The 25,678-nt window shown below is 50.2% G+C and overlaps 1 protein-coding gene across 1 annotated transcript in view; it reads left to right on the top strand.

Annotated features, from left to right (window-relative positions):
• Positions 1–17,000, top strand: part of SYN2 (synapsin II) — a 152,115-nt gene extending 135,115 nt beyond the window's left edge. The window contains exons 11-13 of the mRNA XM_068982317.1: positions 10,225–10,285; positions 14,152–14,404; positions 16,865–17,000. Of these exons, the coding sequence (XP_068838418.1) occupies positions 10,225–10,285; positions 14,152–14,404; positions 16,865–17,000 (450 nt within the window). The remainder of the gene's footprint in view (positions 1–10,224; positions 10,286–14,151; positions 14,405–16,864) is intronic.
• The last annotated feature ends 8,678 nt before the right edge of the window (positions 17,001–25,678 follow it).

Here is a 25,678-nt window from a genome sequence, read left to right as displayed (position 1 = left end):
GATGCAAAAATAAAGGCCCGAGAGTTCCGAACCCAGAGCCTCTTTTGTCCTTAGGATGTGTTAGTCTCTGGCTTCTGTCTCTGATGCAGCGCCAGGAGTGTTGCCAACCAGGGAAGCTCACCTGAACTCCAGTGTTCAGGGGTTTTGAGGGTTTCATTTCATAAGCTTGCTTGATTGATTGATCATTTCCTTGAACTCTGGCGTCTCCAACTTTCCCCTCCCTGGAGGTCAGTCTAATACCACAGGGCCTGAGGGGCCCACCCTGAGTCACCTCATTATCATGCACCATCAAGGGTGGTCTGAGGGGGGCCCCCACCTTGAATAACAAGGTCACTCCTGTCACTCAGGAAATTCCAAAGAGTGTAGAGGCTACTTCCCAAGGCAGGGAGGGGGGTTGTGAATAAAGGCCAGATCTTTCTTTGGGCAAGGCCAAATTCTTTACTGCATACATAATTAAATTAATTTAGCAAATGTCTCTCAAATACTCTCAAGCCTTATTTGTCTGTGTTTTCTCTGACCAGCATAGGCCTAGGCCAAAGTACGTGCTTAAAATTAGTTAGTAGACTTGGGGCAACAGGGATAAATGCAGCATCTTCGTACCGTCCTAGCTCATGCCCACCATGCCCTCACCACACCTTTATACTAGCTGCGTCCTCTCTCTGACGTACTCTATCTGTATTTTTGCATGGCTGGCTCCTTTGAGATCATATAACTGATTCTTCCTCAACTGCTATGTCTCAGGTCTGGCAGAGGCATCCTGGCTACACGAAGGAGCAGTGTAGGCGTGGTCTGCCCAGTACAGTCAGTCATGGGTAGAAAAGTCCAACAACAGTAACAAAACCAAGTCTGTCTGCTTTTTTATTATCACTATGTGGTAGCCATTCTATATAAATGACAGTGATAAACCACTCCCACTTACTTCTCCCTTGATCTGCCAGTGCAATACATATTTGTTGGATGAATTCCAGTTGGAATAAGTTTCTTTAACAGCCTTAGCAGCGCACTGGACTTGGGTTGGAGGTCTTCTGAATGAATTTGGTAGAGTCCAAATGGAAGAGATGCAAACCAAAGCGAGTTTACTTGGGTCTCAGCCAGGGCTTTGAATGGCAATCTGAGCCCATGGGTGCTGCCACTCTTGTCCGCTCCTCACCATCAGGCTCCCCAGTCCTGGCCTCTTTCTTCTGTGGCTCTGGCAGCTCAGGCTGAGAGAGCCTCTGGCCTGTGTCACAAGCCCAAGATGCTGCTTCTTGCCCATATTCTAGGTCAAGACCAGGACAGACTTCAGTTCAGTTCAGTCGCTCAGTCATGTGTGACTGTTTTGACCCCATGGACTGCAGCACACCAGGCTTCCCTGTCCATCACCAACTCCCAGAGCTTGCTCAAATTCATCTCCATCAAGTCAGTGATGCCATCCAACCATTTCATCCTCTGCCTTCCCCTTACTTATGACTAGCCATCGTTGACTTTTCTCCCTTTCTCCCTCCCTCTCCTTGCCTACAGCTCTCCCATTAGAGCTTTTGTTTGTTTCTGTGACTCTAAAAGAAAGCCTGAAGGAGGTTAGGGGTAGGGGAGGTGAGCAGAGGGCCTCCCTTACCTTGTCAGCCAGCCACCTAAGTGGAGTAATTGTAAGAAGCAGAGAGCCAAGTCATGGGGCTGCGCCCAGGCCAGCTGCCGGGCCCAGTTGAGAGGAATAGGGGCAGGGGTGTGAGAGGCACGCAGTCACTGAGAGCAGGAGTGAGTGGCAAACCCTTATCATCTTGGCCTCGCCCTGGCTGGCCTGCCAGCTTCAAGGCTGCCCCGAGAGACCCTCTACTTGGAGTGCTGTTCTCAAGGTGGCAGTGACACCTGGTGGCCAGTGCCGGCCAAAACCTCCAGGCTAAATGCCTGCAGAGCCTCCCCTGTCAGGCCTGCTTTCCTCTCCCCTCCTCACTCCCTGTCCGGGGGCCTGTCATCTGGGATCTGAGCTGGGCCTCATCACATCCTGGGTCCCTGGAGGGGGTCTGCTCCTGAGACCCCAGGAGCCACGGGCAGAGCTGCAGGTGGAGAGAGCATTCGGGTCCTACCCGCAGAGAAGGTGTCCTGGGGCTCTTACTCATGTGTCTAGTTATTGTCATTGCCTGTCACATCGCTCTCCTTTTTATTCCCCAATAAAACCTTCCAGAGCCGAAGGACTGAATTGGTCATGAAGGGATTTCAGACACCCCTGGTCTTTCTGTCTGGCTGCGGGTTAGACCCCTGAGGGTCTAAGATGCTAAGATTCAGCCTTTGGAAACATGACTGCGCATAATGTGTCCAGGAAGAACATGAGGCTCTGCCTCCATCTTGAGCTGATCACAGCACACCGCCAGTGTCGCTTCCCATCTGGCAGTCACAGCAAGGCAGGTTCTCAGAGGAGAGAAACCCAGAGGTTGGGGCATTTGGTAGATCTGTCCTATGAGCAGAAGTTAAAAGGGCTGAGCAGCAGAATTCTCAAGGAGCCCGTGACTGCACATCCTCAGCTCTCTGACAGCTGTCATGGGGCAGATCAGATGCCAAAGGCAAGCCTATTGGAAGACGTGAGTAAAGTCTCTGATGCTGAGAAAGGAAATGGCTGCTCAGGGAAGCGGTACGTGGCTGCCATGTCACTGCTGATGTCCAAGCCACTCCTCAGGCACATGGTGAAAGGCTGGGCTGGAGGCTAGGGCTATTGGAGCAGGCGGCTCTCAACAGTCTCCTTCCAGGTCTGAGACACTGTGATCCAGGCCGCGCACTAGCCAGAGGCCTGGGGAAGTGACGAGCATCCCAAATTGAAGGGCTGGCGCCCGGTAACCTCTGGCCCTGGGCTTCTGGTGGGGCATTATGCAAGTCCTTTTTCACTGATTCTCTGGCCTAGAGAGATACTCAGAAATGTTTCCAGCTAGGCCTTTCCAGCTGCAAAGGACTCTGAAGTCTCTTGAGTACAAGGAGACCCGAGATTGAGAAGGGGTCCAAGACTGGAATCTAAAGGGCCAGGCAGTTAGGGAGGAGACACAACTCAGACCCCAAACACAGGCCTCAGAGGGCTTCACTCAGCTCAGAAAAAGTGAATTTCAGGCAAAGAAAGGCCTTCCTGCTTCCCACAGTCGGACCACATTAGGGATTTTTTTTCCCCAGTGAGTATAAGCTGAAAATGTGAGATTTGAGGCAGGTTCATATAAAGTCACTAGTGACCAGATCCCTTAACATTCTATTCAGGGAAACTGACTATTTTGAGGCTGTCTTAACTTGTAAGGGATATCTTTAATCACTTGTCGCTGACATTCTGACCTCGGGTGACCCAGCCCTCGGGGACCCCTTAGGTCTCATGGACCACCCCACGGGACCTTTCTTGTGTCCCTAGGAAATCTCTGATCATGGGAGGACTGCAGTCCAGGACATGCCTCTGCCCTCAGAGTAGCAGCTCCCCTCACACGAGGAGGAGGAGCAGGTCCCCGGGTGCCTTTTGTAACCTCTCAGCAGAAGGAAGGTGGGCTCTAGGGACCGCAGGAGTGATCCTAGGAAGGTCCCTAGGTGCCTGGAAACATGCTGTCCCCTTTGCTCCAGCTGAACCTACAACCTCCTGACCACATTCCTTCCTGCTGCCTCATTCCCCCTGGGGTCCTGGACCGGGGGAGCAGAGCCTGGGGAGCTGATCAGAATAGCTCGGTGGCGTGTCCAGCGAGAAGCTTGGCCTGGCCTTTTTCCTAGGGCCAGACCCTGAGACCCTTTCCCAATTTCCTGTCTCAGATATGCTGAGCAAGCACAGGCTTTCCTCCGTGGTGGGGGCCGCTGGACTCTGGCCAGCAACCCTCAAGAGTTGAGTCACTCAGTGTCTTTCCTTCCTCAGCTCTCCAGCCTGCTGGGACCTCCGATAGGAGCTCCTCTCTCACAGCTTGTCTGCTGAAAGCCGCAGGCTGGCGAACGAAGGGTGCCTTTGGCACAACCCCACAAATCCTCCTCCATGGACTTGGTTTCTCTCCCGGACTAGTGATTTCCTTTCCAGTCAGCTCAGGAGCTAACATTTACTGTTTTTGAAATGACTTTACTGCATCTTCAGGGACCTTGCTGGAACACGTCAGTGATACACAGAGGGCAGCCCAGCCCCGAGTCCACACCCTACCCTGCCCACCCTGAGCTACTGTGCACTGCTTGTGCAGCTGACAGCAAACCGCCAGCAGTGTCTTCTCCACTGATGCGTGAAATCCTACCATTAAAGCTTCACTCCCCTGGACCGATAATTTATTATTGTTCAAATAATAGTAATGATGCTCAGATCATTACTTCACCTGGCACTTTGCAGTTTACAAAGCACAGCCATTATTCTGAGCCTCACAGCCTTTCTGTGAGATGCTTTAAGCTGGTGTTTCTGTCTCTGTTCTACATATTAGCAGAGAGAGTGCAAACGATCTGTCCAAGGTCACATAGTTTTTAGGCAGGAGAGCTGGGTCTTCTGGCCCCTAGTTCCACAGACACTCTGCAGCGCCCTGCACCGTGCCCTTTGGATGCTCCTCCAGAGCTCAGGGACGGTGAGAAGTGGGGGAGCTGGCCCTGGGGACCCTGTACAGGGGCAGCCCTTGCCCTCCTCCTCCTCAGACTCACACTGAGCCTCCCAACCTGGAGACACCTCCACACTTCAGCTCTCTCTTGCTGTCCCCTCGCTGGCTTCCCTGGTCACCAGCGCCGGTGGCCTCAGCACAGCAGGATCTGAGCCCTGTCAGCTTGAATGGGGAGCAGCAGCCCACTGTCCTCAAACCCTGCGCCTGCAGGACGCCTCTGCTCACACCCTGTAGCCTTGGCTTCTTGCTGGGCTCGAGACTCCACAGCTAAGAAAGGCTTGGCTCATACCTCAAAAAAGTACACAGAGGACCTAATTGGGAGCTCAGAGCCTGTGACTGCAGAACCCCACCTCCATGCCCCGCCCAACCCCGCTCCTCGGACAAGAGTTTGTCCAGGCTGTTTTGAACACTGCTGCCAGGAGGCTCACTCCTGCCCATGCCACCCCTTGACCTTGATCAAATTCATGTCTGAGTGACTTTGAGCTTCTACCTGGTCCTCGGGGTTTCCCTAGTTATCGCATTTACTCCTTTAGACTTGGCTCATATGGGAAACTGAGACTCAAGAGATGAAGTAACTTGCCCAAAATCACATAAGGGGAGCTGTCATTTTACACTGCTCACCATCCTGTCTGCTCCACGTACCCATTTTATTGCACTGGTGTCCACCTTTAAAAGAGGCACCCAGACCTGGTGATCACTGCTCTATCGTGAGGCTTATCCATCCAAAGGGCAGTGGACCAGTGACCTCCTCTTGTTGGGACACTGATGCACCTCCAGCTGCAGCGTTGCCCGCTGACACCTTCTGAGCCTCTTGTCTTTCTGTCAGCCCAGGCTTGTTTGGGGGTTTTCCTTATGCTGCTGCAAGGCCATTTACCCTCCTTCTTTGTGTGCAGCTGAACACAAGCGCTGGACCTCGCATTCTTACCTGTTTGAGTCAACTCAGTTTCCTGAGGGAAATGCTGCTGCTCAGTCTGGCCCCGAGTTCCTGCTGTGGGCTGGCCACAGGCCAGGCTTTGGCAGTGACGCCAGAGTGGCCAGACTTCTGTGGAATTCGGCATCCCAGGCGGCTCTTGGTGACTGGAGACAGATTCTGTGGTAGCCAAACCCCACAGGGAGCAGGCCCTCAGCCCCAGCAGACAGAAGGCTTGAGGGTGGGGCCAGAGAGTCTCAGCCTGGCAAGGGCCAGTCCTGGGGGACTCTCCTCCCTCCTCTCATCACCCCTGGGAAGTCTTCAGTCCACAAGCTCCATGGGGTGGGGGCCAGAGAAGCTCCCCAGGCGCCAGACCAGGGTGGCCCAGGCACATTCCCAGGCTCCAGCGTGAAGGACAGCTCCTGGGAGTTCTTCCTCTGCAGCCTTTGGAAGGGAACTTGTGGGCTCAGGTCACCCTTGGGGGTCTCAGTCGTATAATTCTTAGGCTACAGAGAGGAGAGGCAGGGCCAGGCTTCGTGGTGTCACTACCTGGCAGCTCATGCTGTGAGTTTTACCATCAGAACTTAATCTAATCCGTGGGAGTTTTCGTTTTTCCTGGAATCATATGTTCTCAGAGTTGAAAGGTGAAGCGTAGTGTCCATCTAACCTATCTCGTATTTCATAGAAGTGTACTCCCTGCTGTATCTCTGTCAGGTAATTCTCTAGCCTCTGCATGAACATACCCACCCTCCCAAGATGCCTCTCCCATTGTTTTTACAACAGGAAGTTCTTGTCATTGAAAGTCTACCTTTCAGAGCTTTTGCCCACTGGCCCTGGCTCTGCCCTTGTGCCCTGTGGTCTTCCATAACTTTCTCTGAAAATAGCAATTCTCTGGGAGGAGAGTGTCTTAAGCTGCTCTGAGCAGAGTCTGAGGTGTTTCATGGGCAGCTGTCAGGGGGTACAAGGTGAGGCCCTGGGGGAGGGGACCAGCAAGAGCCAGTCTAGTGGCTCCACAAACTGAATGAGTTTCTCTGTCTTTCATCTGAGTATCCATCTCAGGCTGGGAAAGATCGAAGGCAGGAGAAGAAGGGGACGACAGAGGACGAGATGATTGGATGGCATCACCAACCCAATGGACATGAGTTTGAGCAAACTCCGGGATATGGTAAAGGACAGGGAAGCCTGGCCTGCTGCAGTCCAGGGGTCGCAAAGAGTCGGACATGACTGAGCGACTGAACACCACCACTCCACTCAGGCAGTGAGACTGTGACTCCAGTGGCATGTCAGGGAGCTCAGAGGAGACTGCACCATCACCGCTGAGTCACATTCCCCAAAGCCCAGGAACAGGAGCACACCGAAGGGGGTGTTCCATAATGAGAATGAGACCTAAGAGATGACAGAGCTTCAGAAGGAAGGACCCCATTGGCATCACCATTACTGTCATCTGTAGTGTCTTAGGTAGTACCTGCCAGGGACAGGTACTCGTGGATTCCTCAATAGATGGATGCATAGGTAGTCGATCGATTGGTGGATAATATCCCTTTATATCATAGAAACCATTTGAAGAAAGATAGGTGCAGAGGGGGAAAATAATTTGCCCAAGGCCACCAAGCTAGTAAGTGGGAGATTTATGTTTAAACCCAACGTCTTCCTAACCCCAAGGCCCAAATTCCACTGTGCTGCCCAGTCTTAAAGACTTACTGTCAGGGACCCAGTGGAGTGTGTGTGTGTGTGTGTGTGTGTGTGTGTGTGTGTGTGTGTGTTGGGTGCTCGGGTTGATAGGCCGCTTGGCTGAAAAGGCAGCCCTGGTGTCCTGTGTGTCCATTACCACGCACCCCCTTATAATCTCCTCTTCCAGTTGGCAGCCAGGCCAGGGGAAGGAGGCGCTCACGATGGCAAAGAACTCTGGGGCCTGAAGTCTCCCTGACCTGACTGGATTACGCAGTCTTGGTGGAGACCATTTCTGCTTCTTTGAGGATTGTTTTGAATTTCCCTTCTGCATCGAGTGGGCAGGCAGAGGTAGCAGGCCTCGTGTTCTAATTCTCGAACCTGAGCATTTTCAGAGCTGTTCATCAGAGTTGATCCCAGATATGGGGTGGTTTGACATCTACGGTTTAATGACGTCTTTCTCTTGAAAGACTTATCCCCTACTTCATTTTGGACTTCAGTGTTGTTGTGTGGTTATTTATCTAATAAGCAGTCATTAAGGACCTCTTATGTGCTCAGTCCTGTGCTTGGTGACATTGGTAGAATGACGATAGTCTTAAACTTTCCAAAATAGTCCCAATCTTAACTATTTTACCTTTTAAATAAATAGTTACCTAATCAGGCCATATACCCCAATTTTTCTTTGGAAAAAATGGGCACTGTAATTGTTAGGAATTCATGAGAAGGTGAAGACTCATCATCCTTGCTGTCAAGGATCTGGTGATAGAAACATCATCCCAGTCTTCAAGATGATAACAAGACCGTCTATTAAGTGCTGTTATAGCATTTCAGAGAGGAAACCACAATCGAAAGGGGCAGTCAGAAGAGAGATTTCACAAATGAGGTGTAATTTGACTCAGACCTCCAGGATGTATGGGATTGGATTGGTTGAAAAGGAAAGAAGGTATTTCTGAAGGGTACTTACCATAAGCACTGGAGTGGCCTAGACTAGAGAACAAACAGTGAAGGGTCAGGCTGGAAGGAGCAGGCACATTTAGAACATGAGGGACAGAGGCTCAAGGGGCCAGTCCAGCCATGCTGAAGCAAGTTTCTGGTGTCAGCCTGAAGATTGCAGACATCATACTGTGGGCAACGGGAAGAGGTCAGACTGCCTGGGCTCGTGTGCCAGCTGCCTCTCTATTACCTGACTTAGCTGGGCCTCAGCTTCCTTATCTAAAAATCAGGGATGTTGATACCTTGGAGAGCTGCTGTGAGGCTTAAGGGAAATACTGCATAAAATTGTCCATCGTGTTGCCTGGCACGTGTATAGTGTTAGCTGTAAATTATTTAGAGCAGTGAAAATGTTACTTGCTCAGTTGTATCTGACTCTTTGCGACCCCGTGGTGTAGCCTGCCGGGTTCCTCTGTCCAGGAAATTCTCCAGGCAAGAATACAGGAGTGGGTAGCCATTTCTTTTTCAAGGGGTTCTTCCTGACCCAGGGATAGAACCCAGGTCTTCTGCATTGCAGGCGGATTCTTTATCATTTGAGCCACAAGGGAAACCCATTTAGAGCAGTGAAGTGATACAATTAGAGAAGGAGTTTAGGAGGATAATAGGCATCCGGAAGATGGATCGGAAAGGAGACTGAAGAATTGAGAGACTATTCTAGTAGTCTAAACAAGAAATGATACAGGCCTGACCAGAGTAGGTCAAGAGGAGATAGTGAATTTCGGATGCAAAGAGGGAAAACCTGGTGGGTCCTGATGGCTGTGGAAGGTGTGGGCTCTAGCTGGCTGGGCATGGGGATTTCAGGGTCAGGGGTGAGACCCACCTTGAAGGCCCCCTGCAAGTCTTGGAAGAAGGGAAAGGGAAGTGTGGGCATTCTTGCTGTGATCTGTAAGAGGTCGAGATTGTGGATAGAATGGGCACCCTCTGGTGCAGTGGCACCAAAGACATTGCAGAGGGCCCCCCTGCCTTCTACTGCCTGAAATCCTCTTGGTAGAACAGCTGTAGGCAATGCTGTCGTTGAAAGACCGTGACCCTGGCGAGAGCGGCCCTTTTGCTCTCCCAGTACTGGAGCTGAAAACAGGCCTGCAACATCAGGAAGGGAGATAGAAGGCCAGATCAGGGGCCCATGGGAATGGGGAACAGTTTTAATGTGGGAGTAGGGCTGGGGGGGCCTGTCACAAGGGAGAGGAGCACTGAAAGAGGAAGTGGGGGTGCTGAGGACTTGCAGGGCCTCTCCTGGCCTCGCCTCTGAACCTCCTGCTTTAACACCACTGTCGGCACACTTGGCAGTCCCCTGCCTCGTGGAGTATCTCCCCTGAGCTGAATTCAGGCTCCACACGCTCCCTGCCTTCAGTGCAAACAGTAGATAAACTGAAGTCACAGGCGTCTCTGCTCCTGCCAGGGCATAATCAGAATCACAGCTGGGAGGAGAGGAAGCCTGGGAGTAGAGCCATGGTGCTGCATAAAATGCAATTATGCTGTTAGAGAGGGAAAAACAGCTTGGCCTTGAGCACTTTTACAAACATTAAGGTCTTACTCCTTCCCTCTGGGTAAGGAGGGTCCTGGGAAACAAAAGACGGCCCCCCTCCTTCAGGTCCCTCCCTTCGTGAGTTCCAGTCCAGCCCAGAGAGTGGCTCTGACCCCTGAGTCAGCCAACTCTGCAGGAGTTAGTGCCAAGGTTTAAGCCGTCACCTGGCCCAGCCCCCGCTGGCGCTGGGGTTGATCCTTCCCCCAGAAGCCAGCCGTGAGTCCCAGGGTAGCTGGCCCTCAGGCAGCCCCCAGAGAAGAAGCCAGATGCTCTTGGAAGTTTCTATAAAGGGTTTAGAAGGAAGGGAAAGGAAAAGGGGGTAAGGGTCTCAGATACTGCCCGCCAGAGTGGTTCTCAGCCCCAGATTGCCTTCACTTAGGTCCCAGCAATACACCAGAGGCTGAGAACCCCCTTGAGGTGTTTGCAGAACAGGTGAAGCCCTTGGGGCAGGTCCCAGTGGATCCCACTGCAGCCCCGCCACAGAGCCACAGGGTTCTCTTGGGAATCTGCCTGGAGTTTTCTCTTGGGAATCTGCCTGGAGTTTCGTTTTTTATCTCTTTTGCATTTTTGTCTTCCAGAGTGGAACACTGAAAGATCCGGACTCGAGCAAGACCCCGCCTCAGCGGCCAGCCCCTCAAGGTTGTTTACAGTATATTCTCGACTGTAATGGCATTGCAGTAGGGCCCAAACAGGTCCAAGCTTCTTAAAGCGATGGGTAGTTAATTTTTTTCAAAGCAGAAATTTTAAGCCAAAAACAAACAAGGAAAGAAAGGAAAGCGGGGAGGGAAGCAGCAGAGCCTCCCTCTGGTGCCGTTTCTGCGTTCTTTCAATGCTGACTGGACTCTGTTCTTCCTATGCAGTGTCCGCGCCTCTGTCTGGTTGTTCACCTGTTCCTGTTCGTGCTTGTAACGCTCACTTAACGTTTCTCTGTATAACTTGTGAATCCAGGGCTGTTTGTCAACAGTGAACAAAAGAATTGTGCCTCTCCCAAGTTCCGTGCGACTATCCTCTGAGTGGTTTGATAGTCTCTTCTTTTTTAAGTTTTACACAATGTGGGGTGCAGTAGGACTGGGGCTGGGGTGGGGAGAAACAAAGACCACAAGATCAAACCTGACTCCCCTCCTTCTTCCCCCAGACTCAGATAAGCCGCCCCTCTCCCCCGACCCCCTGCTTACCTCCTTGAGTGTGCTTGGGATCTTCAGTGCTTTTCACTTCCTTTCTGCATGACTCGGGTAAATAGCTAGAAGTTTACAAGATTTCCAAGGTCTCATTTCCATCACTTCATCCGTTGAATCTGAAGGCGTCTCTCTTTTTCTCCATTTGCTAAACTTTGGTGCATTTGAGTTTCTGTGAATAGGCTGGCCGTGCCCGTGGAGCTCTCGTGTTTTCTAGTGACGACGTAAACTATAAAGAACAAGCTTATCTCCAGGAATGTGTTCTGTGTTCGACATCCCAGTGTACCTTTCGTTTTATTATTAACTAATTAGCTATGAGATTAGACAAAAAACAAATGGGGCCGCTGATGTGCAATATCAAAGTGACTTTGTGAGTATTTTTTCTGTGTTCATCTCAGTTCCCCTAAATTGTTTCTGAATTGGCCATCTGTGTGCTTCTGTGGAATCGAGGCTGCTTCGTTTTCCCCAAAGCTTGACCTGTGTACAGAGGTGATTCCTTAGCGATTTGGGAGCTGCTGAAAGTCTGGGAAGGACTCAATCGTGCTGCCCTTGGCCTCTCTCGAGGCATGGCAACTTGGGAGCAAATCGGAACGGTCCCATTTCCCATGAGCGGGGTACACTGCCTCCCGAACTCCGAGGTGGGCGCCTGCTTTAGTTTTCAGCTGTTCCAGGAGCCTTCCTGAGTCCAGAGGCTGAAGAGCTTCATCTTCCCTAAGAAGGACTGTCTCAGATTTTAGCCCATGTGTGTCCAGGGCCGGGGCTCTGGGAGAGCCCTCACCCATCTTGTCCTCTCTCCTCCGACATGCATCTCCTGGGCAGGGAGGAGGCAGTTCCTACACAAGGCCTCGGGTCAGGGCCTCCTCTTGCTGTCTCCTGGCCAGGCCGGGACAGGGCACCACGTGGCCTCCTCTAGGGCTGAGGGCCGAGGGCTTTCACGCCAGCAATCTGCCTTTTAGAAGCGCTTTGAGCTCTACTTTCACATCCCCCCCCACTGCTGCCACGACATGTCGCCTTTCTGGAAGGCCAGGTCTGAGGAATCGCTGGTGACGGTGCTGCGTAACGCGGTTCCTGCGTCCACGGGTCCGTGCCCTGCTTCCCATCTTGGCTGCTGGCAGGTTCTGAGCTGCAAGGAAATGCACTGAGTGTGACTGTTCTCGACTGCGATTCCTCCCTTAGCTGATGTGGATGCCGACGGTAGTCAGTGTGCTGTAAATAGATATGTATTATAAACAGTTCCGCACTCCCAGGTGGGTTACCTAAGAATCAGGTCCTTAAAATACCTCCCGATCTGACGAAATGATAGAAAGTAGTAAAGAAACATTTCCCAGGATGGAGGAATACATTTTATTTTTTTAATTTTATTTTTGTTCAAGCAGTGAGCTGATGATGGTGTTGCTTCTTTGCATGTGATCAGTGTGAACATCCAGGTGCTTTTCATGTGACATTCGTGAGCCACGAACACAAAGTTGCCATTTGAATTCAGTCGGACTGCAGGGCAGTGTTGGCCACAGTCTTGTCAGGTGGGAAAGAGGAGAACTAGGGCTCCCTCCCGCTGTCAGACATAGCTGACTGCATACCCTGACTGTCCTGTGCCCTCGGGCAGCATGCTAAGGACAACTCTGTGGCCTGAGGCATCCGCATCACAGTAAAAGAGTGCAGTTCAGGTGTTTTGTACCCATTTCTTTTCTTGATGTTGTCCCCCTTTTTTTGTACCGATCCAGCTGGGAGAACCTCATTTAATGCTGGAAGTGTGATTGAAGTACCTCTTTTTTGTGACTCTTGTACAGCTTAATGTGCAATAAAGGAAAAGTTTTATCTGTCTTCAGTGTTAAGTTGTAGTTTCTGGCTGTTCAAGCATCTCTGTACAGGTGGGAAAGCTCTCAGGTGTCTGGTCCAAGAGACTGAGCTCTCAGCCTGTGGTAGTTGACAAGATAATGCTGATACAAACGATGCCAAGCTTTGGGAAAGGCAAAAACGTGTTCACGTGAAATGATCTGCTAATCTGTCATCTTTACTAGTTATCTGATTTGAACCTAGAGCTTCTTCAACGTGCAAAATTCCATTCATTTATTTACTTGTTTATCTATGTGTAACTAACCCTGGTATGAATTGGTCATTTATGATAAAGTGGAATCTGTACCATGTAGAGGGGAAACCGACCTACAGTCGTGGATGTACAGTGGTATAGATGTATGCTTCTGCCTCTCCTGAGGCCACAGGTATCCCTGTGTTTCTGGAAAACTAAGTTACAAGTCTTAGCTGTCCATTGAGTTTCTGTGAGCACACTCCTTCCAGCGGGCACATGAATGGGTACTCTGGGACTGAGACTAAGAAATGAGATCTCCAGGTTGCCAGACTGTTTTCTGTCTCATTCTGGGAGAAAGGGGATCTTAGTCCGTTTCTGTGGGCAGTGGGGGTGGGGGGTGGGGGAGCAGGCTACTTTGCCAAATGGTGCCCACAACATCTCCAGGAGAGAATGGGACTTGATTTTTGGAGAATTTCACCACACACACCTGGGAGGGACAGGAACCCCTTAAGGATGGTACTAAGAGGGAGAAGAATTGCCTAGACATGGAAGTTTCTAGTCATGGATGTGAGTTAACGCTAAAAGAAAGCCCTGTTGGGGGTGTGGCAACCGGACACCCAGGCATGGAGTGGGTTGGGACTAAGGCCAACTGTAAAGCAAAGCGTAAGTCAGTGACGGTTGTAAGGCACAGAATACTTCCTGAGAATGTCCTTGTCCATCGTCATCTTTGACACACTACCCTCTTGAAAGAGAACTAAGACTGGGTCTCAATTGTTCACAGTTTTCTGCTTGGAAACACTGAGGTCCAGAGAAGTCAGCTAACTTACTCAGGGACTTGCTGATAGACGGTGTCTGGGATTTTCTGATCCCCAGGCCAGGACTCTTTCCACCACCCTTCGCTGTGTGTGCCATGTGGAACTTGAGACCCCCTAGCACCCCATGGGCCAGGTTGGCCCGCACCTGAGGAAGCTCTGGGGGAGAGGGGTGGTCCCTGTGTGTGGTCTGGGGGCTTTCTGTAGCAGAGCTCACCCCTGAAAGGGCTGCTCAGCCCCTAGTTTCTGCCCTGTGCTCCCACTTCCGCTGCGACCGCGTTGTCGTGCGTCTGAGAAGGCACACGTAGAGCCATGTCCTTGGGGTAACCAGGGACTTCAGCCTCCAGGGGTGGCTCTGAAGGGCTCCAGCAGCTTCTTGTGACAGAGTTTATCCTCTGGTAATTAAATAACCACACCCTTCGTGATGTAGATTCTAATAAGGAAACCCTTTGATATGGTTAAATTATGAAGTTTTTCTTGTACTGAACCTAGGGGGCCCTGGGCAACCCCAAGGAATGCAACCCCCAGGCAAGGTGCTGCCTCCACGCCGGCTCCCCCCGGGACCATCAGTGCCACCTTCCTCCTCCTCCTCCTCCTCCTCCTCCTCTTCCTCCTCCTCGGCTCCTCTGAGGCCGGGCGGCCCCACCACCCACAGAGATGCGCCTTCCAGCAGCAGCTCCCTGGCAGAGGCCCAGCCACCCCCGGCCGCTCCACCGCAGAAGCCCCAGCCTCACCCACAGCTCAAGTAAGAGACAGCTCAGCCGCTCCCCGCCCCCCCTCTTCCTGGGGCTCCAGAGCTGCTAGGAAGCACCTTCAGTCAGACCTCCTCCCACAGACACTTTTGCGGGGGGTTTTGGGGGGTTTGGGTTTCGATGGGGTTTTTTTTTTGTTTTGTTGTTTTGTTTTGTTTTTTGGTGGGGGGCATGCTCGGGTTGGCTGGGGAGGGTAAGAAAGAGGGAAGTGAAAGTCTAAGGTCTAGCTAGAAACTCAAACCCTCCCCTTTCTTCCTGGGGAGTGACAGACAATTAAGACAGTTACTACCCCCTCTCCCATTCTTGTACTAACTTAGGGTTTGCGTTTTGGTTTTTTTTTTTAATCCTCTTTCCCACTCTTTTTTTCCATTCCTTTTCTCTCTGTGTGTATGTGTCTCTCTCTTTCTTTAAAAAAAAAAAAAAAAAGAAAAAAGTTCTCTTTTCTGCCTCTGACTCACAGTTCACGGTATGCCAATCAGCAAGGCTGCCCAGAAGGAAAAGGGAGAAGTAGTTAGATCCATCTCAACTTTTTACCTTCAGCTTGGTCAGAAGGAGGTTGGCTTCTGGTGCAGTCATCAAAGGAGAGGCCCACATACAGACCCCGAGGGACTCCATTCTCTTGGGTTCCCTCATTCCCAACAGTGACCCCAGAGACTCCCACCACACTGTCCGGCCTCCGAAGACAGAACTGGGGGCCCCTGGGAAACAGCACAGCTGCATGTGGGAGGGGCAGCGCCAGAGGACTCAGCCCTGCCCCCCTTAGACCCAGGCTGTGTCTTTCCAGCAGCCCAACGCAGACCTCTGTCATCACTGTCAGGTCAGACCCCACTGCCCGGGGCAGTGGGAGCGGTCCGTGAGGGCATCTCAGTAAAGAGATGAGACTCTTGGGGACGGAGATCTGGGGCTCCGATGAGCCACTCAGAGACTGTCTAGTCAGTACAGAGACGGGAAAACCCTGCTCAGAGCTCTGTGTTTCTTTGTCGAAGCCCTTCTGCTCATCAGTGACAGAGCCGGGTGAGGGCTCCGGTGGTTGATGACCGCTCTCTGTGAGTCTTTCAGTCCTGTACGATGGGCAGGCCATCCCCCAGTCCAGCTCCCCAGCCCGGGACACAGGCACTTTCCACTTCTCGCCTGCCCCACAGCCTCCCCTCAACCTAGTCATGTTCTGCTCTGAGCCTTTTAATCTCTCCCTCCTACTCTTGAGCTGACTCTGGCCCCAGTCTGAGGGCAAATCTCTGGGTTTGTTACTGCCTCTGGGCTGAGCCAGACAACTGGGAGACTGGTCCCGGTGCCCTCGGCCCATGTGTGCAGAGGAGTCCTCGCTGCCAGCAGCTGATGTGTTGGAGCTCATCGCCCCCAGTGAAAGGCAGGGCGTCCGTCCACTCACTACGGGAGAAGAGATGGGCTCACACTCGTGTAGAGGGGGATTTCTGGGCCAGCGCCCGAGTTCAGGAGAGGGCTGGGAGTGCTGAAACTCCAGGAGAGGAGTTCTGGAGGCAGAGGTGAGCAGGAAAGAGACAAGCTGAAGTCAGGAAGGAGAGCACATGGCCACGGGGACACCAGACCACGTGTTCCCTCCTAAGCGCTGAGCCTGGCCTTCGCCTCTACCTGTGGCCTTCACAGCTTTTCTCTCTGAATCACCGGTGTCTCGGGAGAAAATCAGTCCCTAAAATATGTGCAATTCGGGCATTTTTCTCCTGAGAAAACTACCCAGTAACCTCATGTGGGCCTGATATCTAGTTCTGTGGCCCGGGACACCCTGAACCTCACAGCTGTCCCCCGAGGAAGCTTGTGAGGGCCATTATGTCCACTGGGAGGGCAGTCCATGGAGGCATTAGAGTTTGTGCCAAGTCCAGAGGTTCTTTAGGAATCAGAGAAAGAAAAGCAAACTAGAAAGAGCTGAAAAGGCCTAGAGATCATTTTACCAGACATCAATAGAACACAATTAAGAAAGCAAACAAGAAGCCGAGAGAGGCACGCACGTGGCTTCCCAAGGTCAAGAGTGAGGGAGGGCTGGAACCAAGACTTTGACCCATGTCTTCCGACACCAGCTCCACTCGCTCCCGGACAGTTGGTGGGAGAGGGAGCACACGAGTCCACTGGCCCCTGTTCCTGCATTTCATCCGAGAGTGGGCGAGGGTGTGAGGTTCCTGGATTGGTACCTACCCAGTTGGTGCTTTAGCATTAAGGAAAAGAAAGAGCCTCAAGCCCCTCTTTTCTCCCTGCCTCCCCCACGGCCCCGTCCTTTCCTGCTCCAGCAGTGCTGCAGGGGAAGAGAAGGTGGGGCCTCCCAGGGCTGGGAGCCCTCCCCACGCTGGCTCTCTCCTCTGGCTCCCGGTCTCCCTGGGGCGGGAGCGCGCGCTCCGATTGTTGTATCCCTGTGTCACCGTCCCTCCCTCCCTTGCCTGGAACACCACCATCTCACATTCTCTCTGGTTTTTATCTTCTTCAAGCAAGTCGCAGTCCCTGACCAATGCCTTCAGCTTCTCTGAATCTTCCTTCTTCCGCTCTTCAGCCAGTGAGGATGAAGCCAAAGCAGAGACCATCCGGAGCTTGAGGAAGTCCTTTGCCAGCCTCTTTTCAGATTAGCTCTGCAGACACACAGGGGGCCGCCGGCCCAACCGGGAAAGGTGTCCAAGACACTTGCCAGCAACCGTCCGCCACACTGGGTGGTGATGTCCCGTGCCCTTGACGTGCGTGGCCCCCTCCTCCACTCCGTTGTGCTCAGTGGTGTGGTACAGCCCAGCAAAGGAACCAGGTGACAGTCTCAGGGCAAGGTGCCTAACCAGCGAGGGGCGCCTGGCATCAGAGAGGGTCGAGCCCCCTTTCCCATAGTCGTGAGAGTTTCCTCTGAGGTCCCCGTTTGCTGTGACTTTAGTGGCCTTACTGTGATAGCGCCGTCATGTCTTACTCTCCCTTGTGAAACCAGGGTGCCCTTCACCGAGGACATCTGCTTGCTTCACTGAGCTCAGATGCAGTGCTAAGCATGCCTCTCTCCCACTGTAGTCAGTGCTGCCCATTTGGGGAGGAGAATATTCTTACCCTCCCCCAAATATTCTAGGCTGTACTTGTTAGGGACTCACCCACACCCGGATCCCTTGTCACACCTATTTAGCTGTTGGAAACACCCCTTCCCAACACACGTGGTTCCTCGACTTCTGTGGTGGCGAAGTGCCTGTGGTCTGCTGACTCCAGTGATCAAGGACCTGTGGTCTCACCGCCCCCTCCGGCACGGTCCTCCTGAGCAGACCGTGGTGGTCTTGAGCTCCTCTGAAGCCATGCTGTAGAGAATGCATGCCAGTTCGCCAAGTTTTGTGTTCCTCTCCAAATAAATGTTAAGACTTTTGGTGTAATAAAAGCAGCAGCATTCACCAGCATTTGATTCAGCCGTGAGGTCTTCCCCAGGCCGCCCTGTTGACTGAGACGACGTTGGTGAGGCCCGCGCGAGTGTGCACGAGTGGAGGGCAGAGAAAGGGTGAAGCTGTCGGTGTATATGTGACTGTCTCTGCACATGGTTGAGAGCATGACTGTCCCTCAGGCGCTCCCTAGGCCACACTTCCTGACATCGCCCAGGTGAGCCTTTTCCTCCAGGATGGCTGGACCTCCTTCAGTAACTCAGCCGTTCCACCAGTTGTATGGGATTTAGAGACTTTCTGTTAATAATAAGCATGGCACCCTTCCTTCCATAGTGGCCAGTCCACACCACTTGTCAGGTCCATCTGTTTCCTCAGCTCCACCCCACACAGAGGTGCTGATGAGGCAGGACAGACCTGCTCTGGTGGACGGGGTCCCCAAGCTCCCAGCATCCTGAAAAAGTCTGCGCTGGAGGGATTTCAGTCTGGCTTCCTCATGACTCAGTGTGTTCCCCCGACCACAAGTGCTGTGAGAATGCACACTGCATCTGCCCTGATGCTAACATCTTACCTCAGTAATGTCCCATACACGATGCCCACCCCACCAACCACTCAACCAGATAATGCCTGTCCTGATGCTGCGGTCTTGATAAACTCCTCACAAACAGTAGGTGCTGAGAAGTCCAAGAATGAAGTCCTCTGGTGCCTGGGTCTCCCTCCGAACTAAGCCCAGGCTCCCAGGGTTTGAGGATCTAAAACTGCCTCTTTCTTTTTTTAAATCTGTTTGTTTACTGGGGCTTCCTTCCCTGGCGACTCAGACAGTAAAGAATCTGCCTGCAGCGCAGGAGACCTGTGTTCGATCCCTGCGTGGGGAAGATCCCCTGGAGATGGGAATGGCTACTTACTCCAGTATTCTTGCCTGGGAAATCCCATGGGAACAGAGGAGCCTGGTGGGCTATAGTCCATGGGGTCACAGCTGATCAACTAACACACACATTTGTGTATTTAATTTAAAAAAAATATTTTTTTGGCTGTGCCACACTCATGTGGGATCTTAGTTCCTTGACCAGGGATTGAACCTGCACTCTCTGCAGAGGAAGTTCAGAGTCTTAACCCTGACATCCTTCTGCCAACTTTTTACACTTAAAAAACAGCAAGTAGAACCTCCACTGAATGACACTTGGGGGACAGCCCTTCTCCCACCACAATGCGCATAACCCGGGCACAAACAGCCAAAAGGAGGGTGGGAGGGTAATACCTGAGCTCAAGGGAATTGATCTTCATGGTTGCTTCCATTTCCAACCAAGAGTCTCCCACTTGCTGTCACTTCTATCCCCATCCCCTCCTGTTCCAAATGTGTTTTAATAGAATGAATTTGCTTCATTAAAAAGTATTTATTGAGCATTTCTTTTGAGCTTAAACACTGTGATGGATTCAATGAAATATTTACTAATATATCCACAGTGGCTGCTAAGTTCTGGGCACAATCCTAAGCACTCAGCATATATCAGTTCATCTGTTCCTTGCAATGTGATAGACACTACTGTTTTACAGATGAGGAAATGGAAGCAAATCAAGAGTCAATAACTTGCCCAAAGTCACCCAGCTAGCCTGTGGTGGAGCTGGGCTTTGAACCCAAGGAGCAGAGCCCCATGGCCTTGCTTGCTTTGTGACATTATTTAATCTAGCAGAAGCAGCAAGATAGAGTTTTATTGAACTATACATAATATGATAACAAAATTATAAATGTACACAAAAATTCTTCATATCCATACCTACCTCCTTCCTTCATATCCTTCCTACCTCCTTCATATCCATACTTACCCAGGAAGGGGTGGGAGAAGGTTAGGGTACTTATTACCAGTGTTGACCCCTTGTCCTAGAACCATGAGTAACATACACAATGCATCTTATTCTGATCAAATATAACTCTGGTTCTTAAAAAATTACTCATTCTTCCACATGTGATGTCAGAGCAAAAGCCACAAGTGGCTTATTTAGAAGATGAGTCAGCCTGGAACTGCTGGGGTGTCAGAAGCGGGAGGCGTTTACCAGAGGTCACACAGCTTCCTAGTCCAAAGGACACATGGATCCTATCCAGCCCTTGGTAATGGGGTGGGGCCAGAGGTGGGGGAGTTCCGTTCAGAAACAATAATCTTGATGTATAAAAAGACGAACCCAGAGACTGGGAAATTTGCTGCTTTCAGCAATCAGTAAGTATTTGATGAATACCATGATAAAAAATTATCTAGAGCTTGCATCGCCAAAGGTTGAAGACAGTCCTCCATAAGATGTTGAAACCTTTGGTTTGTCAGCCAGCTCTGACCACTGTGCCACCTTCGCCGCAGCTGATGGGGATTCCCTACCCACATCCTCACCCCAGATGAACAGCGATAGATGCTTCATCCCTCGCCTCATGGAATCTCCTTCTCCTTGGGTCAAGACAAATTCGGTTCTGCTCATCGTTAATTTGTTCACAGCCCTTTATTGCGTCCTTACTAAGCTCAATGCATTCTTTGAGTTAAGCAAGGCTTCTGCCCTCACAGAAGTGATAGCCCAGGAGGGGAGGTAGCGTATAAACAAATATAAAGTGGAGAACACTAAGTGCCATGAGGCTAACGCAGCCAGAATGTTCGTTTGGAAGGCTGTTAAGCCTGAGAGGATTGGTGAGGACGTGAGAAACAAGCATATTGCAAGTGTGGACGTATGTTGGCACCAGCACTTTGGGGAACCATTTGGCAAGACCTAACACATAAACCCCCTGGCTCAGCAATTCCATTTCTGGACACTCATTCTAGAAAATCCCTTGCACATGTAGTCAAGGAGGCAACCTAAAGAATACTAGTGTCAGTGCTGTTAGTGAAAAATGGAAACAACCAACTGTCTGCTGTGGAGGAATTAAAATATAAATTGGTTTATTCTTACATTGGGGAACTATATAGGAGATAACAAAAAGGTTTGAGGAATTCAGATTAAATATGGAAGGGAGTGGAAACGATGAGCCAAGGGAACGTAACATGGACAACAGCCAGGCATGTGGTTGGAGTGGAGCTTCCTTCTAGCCAGGCGGTCAGAGAAGGGGGCACCCAGGGGGAGCCATGGGCAACGCACAGGGTTGGGAGGCCTGCCGGCCGCTGGGAATAGGGGGAGTGCGCAGAATTCAGGCACTGCGTTTTTCAGCAGGAAGTTTCATCTAGTTCTATCCTCTTCATTTCACAGATGAGAAAACACAGACAACCTACGGAGCTTGCTGAGGTCAGGAAGGAAGTTAGTAATAGAAGCAAATGAGGCTGAGTCCCAGATGTCCGATGGGCCAGCTGCTCGGGACACTGTCCTTGGTGAGATAAGTGAGTCTCTTTCACTTCCAGGGGCTCCTAGCGAGGGTGGAGCTCCCGGAAGCGTTTCCCAGGGGCTGGGAAGAAATGGAAGAGTCAGTGTTGGGCAGTAGAAGGAGTTCTCAATTTACATCTGAGTTTAAGTCCTTGCTTGGCTCAGTTCAGTTCAGTCGCTCAGTCGTGTCCAACTCTTTGAGACCCCATGAATTGCAGCACGCCAGGCCTCCCTGTCCTGCACCAGCTCAGGGAGTTCACTCAGACTCACGTCTATCGAGTCGGTGATGTCATCCAGCCATCTCATCCTCTGTCGTTCCCTTCTCCTCCTGCCCCCAATCCCTCCCAGCATCAGAGTCTTCTCCAGTGAGTCAACGCTTCACATGAGGTGGCCAAAGTATTGGAGTTTCAGCTTTACCATCATTCCTTCCAAAGAAATCCCAGGGCTGATCTCCTTCAGAATGGACTGGTTGGATCTCCTTGCAGTCCAAGGGACTCTCAAGAGTCTTCTCCAACACCACAGTTCAAAAGCATCAATTCTTCGGCGCTCAGCTTTCTTCACAGTCCCACTCTCACATCCATACATGACCACTGGAAAAACCATAGCCTTGACTAGATGGACCTTAGTCAGCAAAGTAATGTCTCTGCTTTTGAATATGCTATCTAGGTTGGTCAAAACTTTTCTTCCAAGGAGTAAGCGTCTTTTAATTTCATGGCTGCAATCACCATCTGCAGTGATTTTGGAGCCCCCCAAAATAAAGTCTGACACTGTTTCCACTGTTTCCCCATCTATCTGCCATGAGGTGATGGGACCAGATGCCATGATCTTTGTTTTCTGAATGTTGAGCTTTAAGCCAACTTTTTCGCTCTCCTCTTTCACTTTCATCAAGAGGCTTTTTAGTTCCTCTTCACTTTCTGCCATAAGGGTGGTGTCATCTGCATATCTGAGGTTATTGATATTTCTCCGGGCAATCTTGATTCCAGCTTGTGTTTCTTCCAGCCCAGCGTTTCTCATGATGTACTCTGCATAGAAGTTAAATAAGCAGGGTGACAATATACAGGCTTGATGTACTCCTTTTCCTATTTGAAACCAGTCTGTTGTTCCAACTGTTGCTTCCTGGCCTGCATACAGATTTCTTAAGCTTGGCTAGTTGTTAGCTAATTGACTTTGTGTCAGCTTTTCTGTGCCTTGGTTTCCTGATCTATGAGAATAATACTATCTTTCTGAGGAGGTGAAGAGTTAAATGAGGGAGTTCACCTAATGTCTATTTCTAACACTGGTCAGCATGTGAGAGAATCATAAGACATCCCCTCCATCTCACACAGAGAAGAGCAGCATCAGCTCCAACCCCTCCCTGCCCTTGGCCAGGACTCCTTTGAGAACACCTACACAGATGTCAGTCATGCCTTTCTTCCTCTCCTGTAACCAGCTGGACACCAAGAGCACCGATGCCTTTTCCTCGGGCTATGGCTCTTCCAGACTGAGTTGGTGAAATTGAGTTGAGGGTAGACACCTGGGGAGCCAAAAGCTGCCGCCTAAACATCCCACTAGCAACGAACACAAACACACACACAGGCCAGAAACCACTGCAGCTACAGAAATGACTGCACAGCCCCCCTGTGACTCTAGTGGGCTAAGTTTTAAACGCTCATACCTTATGATCCTCCCTACAGTGGTGTGCTTTCCCTCAACCAGCTCCTTTGGGGAGGCTGAACACTTGTTCCAACAAACCTGCTGCTTATGCTCAGAAAATAATTACCCTCAGATCTGTAACCCTCAGAGAGCATCACCAACTCAATGGACAGAAGTCTGAGCAAACTCCAGGAGACAATGAAGGACAGGGGAGCCTGGCGTGCTGCAGTCCACAGGGTCTCAAAGAGTTGGACACGGTTTAGCTAGCAACTGATCGACAGAACAACAGCTGGGGCCCCCAAACTGGAACTTCTGCAACTCTTGGAAGATCCAGAGTTCTCTGCCTCGGAACTTAGAAATTCCCGTGCCAGCCATTCTGTGCATTGCGCACTTTAGCAGGTCCTCAATACACCCCCGAGATAATTAAGAAGCATTGTTTAGAGACTGAATTTTGATTTTAAAAAAAACACTTAAAATTCTTTTATACTCAGCTCTCATGATTACGCTAGATAACATGTAAGGTTCAAAACGCAAGGTGACTATAAATTAGTGAGATCATTTTTTTTGTGTGGCTTATAAACTGGTTTCAAAGGAGAATGAATCCCAGAGGAGTCTTGTCGGTTTTGAATAGTTTCTCTTTGAAATAAATGTCAAGCCCCATCAGGAGTGTAAGATCAATAAGATTCTGAAAGAGAGAAGATACATTTCAACAGGAAAATTCTGTTGTTTGTTTAAAATGGTCTTACCGTCTAATTCTCAGGTCACAGACTACATTCAGAATAATGTTTTCCTCCTCAAATAATTGTGATCATTCTCCCTTACATCTGTGTAGTAGTTTGCAGTTTATGTAGAACCTTGGACTTTAAAGGCAATTTACAGTTTATAAAGCACCGATTCATCTCTCAGCTTGTTCAGTTTTTCACAACAGCCCCCTTCCTCATTATAAGTGACTTCTGAGCATCTGAGCTTTGGGCTCAGGCTCCAATAGTGCTCTTCCTCCTACACATCTCCCTGGGCTTCAAAGCCTGTTGTTTGTAAACGTGGGGAAATCATGCAATTCTTCATTCTCTCTGGTAGACCCTTCTCTTCTTCAACACCCTCTCACTGTCTGACCCTCTCACTGCCTCACCTCTCTCACTGTCTGAGAACTTGCTTTCCATCTTGGTAGTGATGTAATCTCTCACACGCACACACACGGATGCACATTTATGCTTGTCCAGGGGTCTATGTTTTCAGGAGTCTTTTCTCCTGTTTCATGGTCTGTACTCCCCAGCGTGTCACTTTATTGGGGAAATAACTGGAGAGAGAGGGGAGGAGGGAACACCAGACAACTGTTTCAGGGACACTGCCCCACATGTCAATGAATGTCCCCCAGGGAACACCACCTCTCTGGGAATTTTCGTCCACCTCCATATCCGCACACATCTCTTTTGATAAGAATTCCCACCCTCCAGCTGACTCCTTGGGGCAGCTCCCAGCAGAAAGCCGCAGCCATCCCAGTGGATCAGGGATGATGATTAGTGACAGGCTAACAAACCCTAACCGCTCTAGATCCATTTCTAGGGGAAGGGAGATTAGCTCTATCAGATTACTGATGGGAAAGTCGGGTTTGGACCTCTTGAATCCACTCTGGAGCTCATCGCTAGTGACAGAGAATTGCAAGACTGGACCCGAAGGAGCCCTGTGGGCAGTTCACACAAGCCTGACCTGTCAACATGCTGACGACCCTCAAACGCTCCCTGAGGCCTGAGCGGCTTGGCAAGTGGACTGGAATGACAATAAATAAATAAATGTGTATTTATTTGTCCTTGGAGCCTCACTAGGCTAATACAATGCAACGCTTGGGATCTAATGATACTTTTAATTTGAATATTTAATACCAAAACAGTGATTTTTTCTCAATATATTTCAATATTAGTTGGGAAAAGTCAGTAGACTATTTCTGCTTAAAGACTATTCCTTTATTCTGTCCCCACAGCTATTTTATTCACACCTTATTGTGACATCTCCCTAATTGGGTTTCCTAGCTTCCATCTCTTGCCTATTTATGCCAATTTTCTTTTTAAAAGTCTCTGATCACCAAAAAAATCTTTCAGTGGATCTCCAGGCTTAGGGAGGAGAGCCTAAATTCCTTACTTTGGGCTGTAAGGGCCCCTAGAGTCTAGCCTCACTTTTTCCAGGGAGGCAGTATGTCTAGTAGTCAGGGGTTTGGACTTTGGGGTCAGACTTTTGGGTCAAACCTGGTTCCGCTGCTTGTTCACTGTGTGACCTTGGGCAAATGACTATATACTTCTCTAAACCTTAGTTTCCTTACTAGCAACTATTTCAGTTGTAACACCTCATGTTTGCTGAGAGGATTAAGTGAGATAAATACATGGAAAGTGCTCTGTGCAGGTACCTCAAATATTGGTATATAAGGAAGATCCTAACCATATTATTTATCATCATCATTGCTTTTCAACCTTACCTTTCCCTGTTTAGTTGTAGCTGATGTGAAATTCACTGTTCTTGCTTGTTTTCTTGCTCCACATATGCTTGCTTTATCATTTTCAGCTGTCCTCAGCCCCATAAAAATTCTATTCCTGGGACTTCCCTGGCAGTCCAATGGCTAAGATTTCACACTTCCACTGTAGGGAGTGAGGGTTTGATCCCTGGTCTGGGAACTAAGCTCCCATATGCTGCAAGATGTGACCAAAAATATAAACAAAATTCTTTTCCTTAAATTCATTACCCATCCAAATTATGTATATCCTTCAAAGCCCAGCTGAAATATCACCTACTCCTTGAAGCCCTTTTGGCCCAACTTGGTGTCCCTCAAGGTTGCTCTCTCCTCTAAACTCTTACCACACATATATTGCCTCTAATACTTACATAAAATTTTTGCAAGTTCACACAATTCTATTAAAATGTATACATCTATTTTGTCTGTTTGTTCTATTTCTAATTTTGATG

The sequence above is a fragment of the Capricornis sumatraensis genome, chromosome 10 (assembly GCF_032405125.1).
Source record: "Capricornis sumatraensis isolate serow.1 chromosome 10, serow.2, whole genome shotgun sequence".
NCBI classification, from domain to species: Eukaryota; Metazoa; Chordata; class Mammalia; order Artiodactyla; family Bovidae; genus Capricornis; species Capricornis sumatraensis.
Note: the sequence above shows the minus strand (reverse complement) of the source record. Positions and strands in the feature narration are given on the sequence as shown.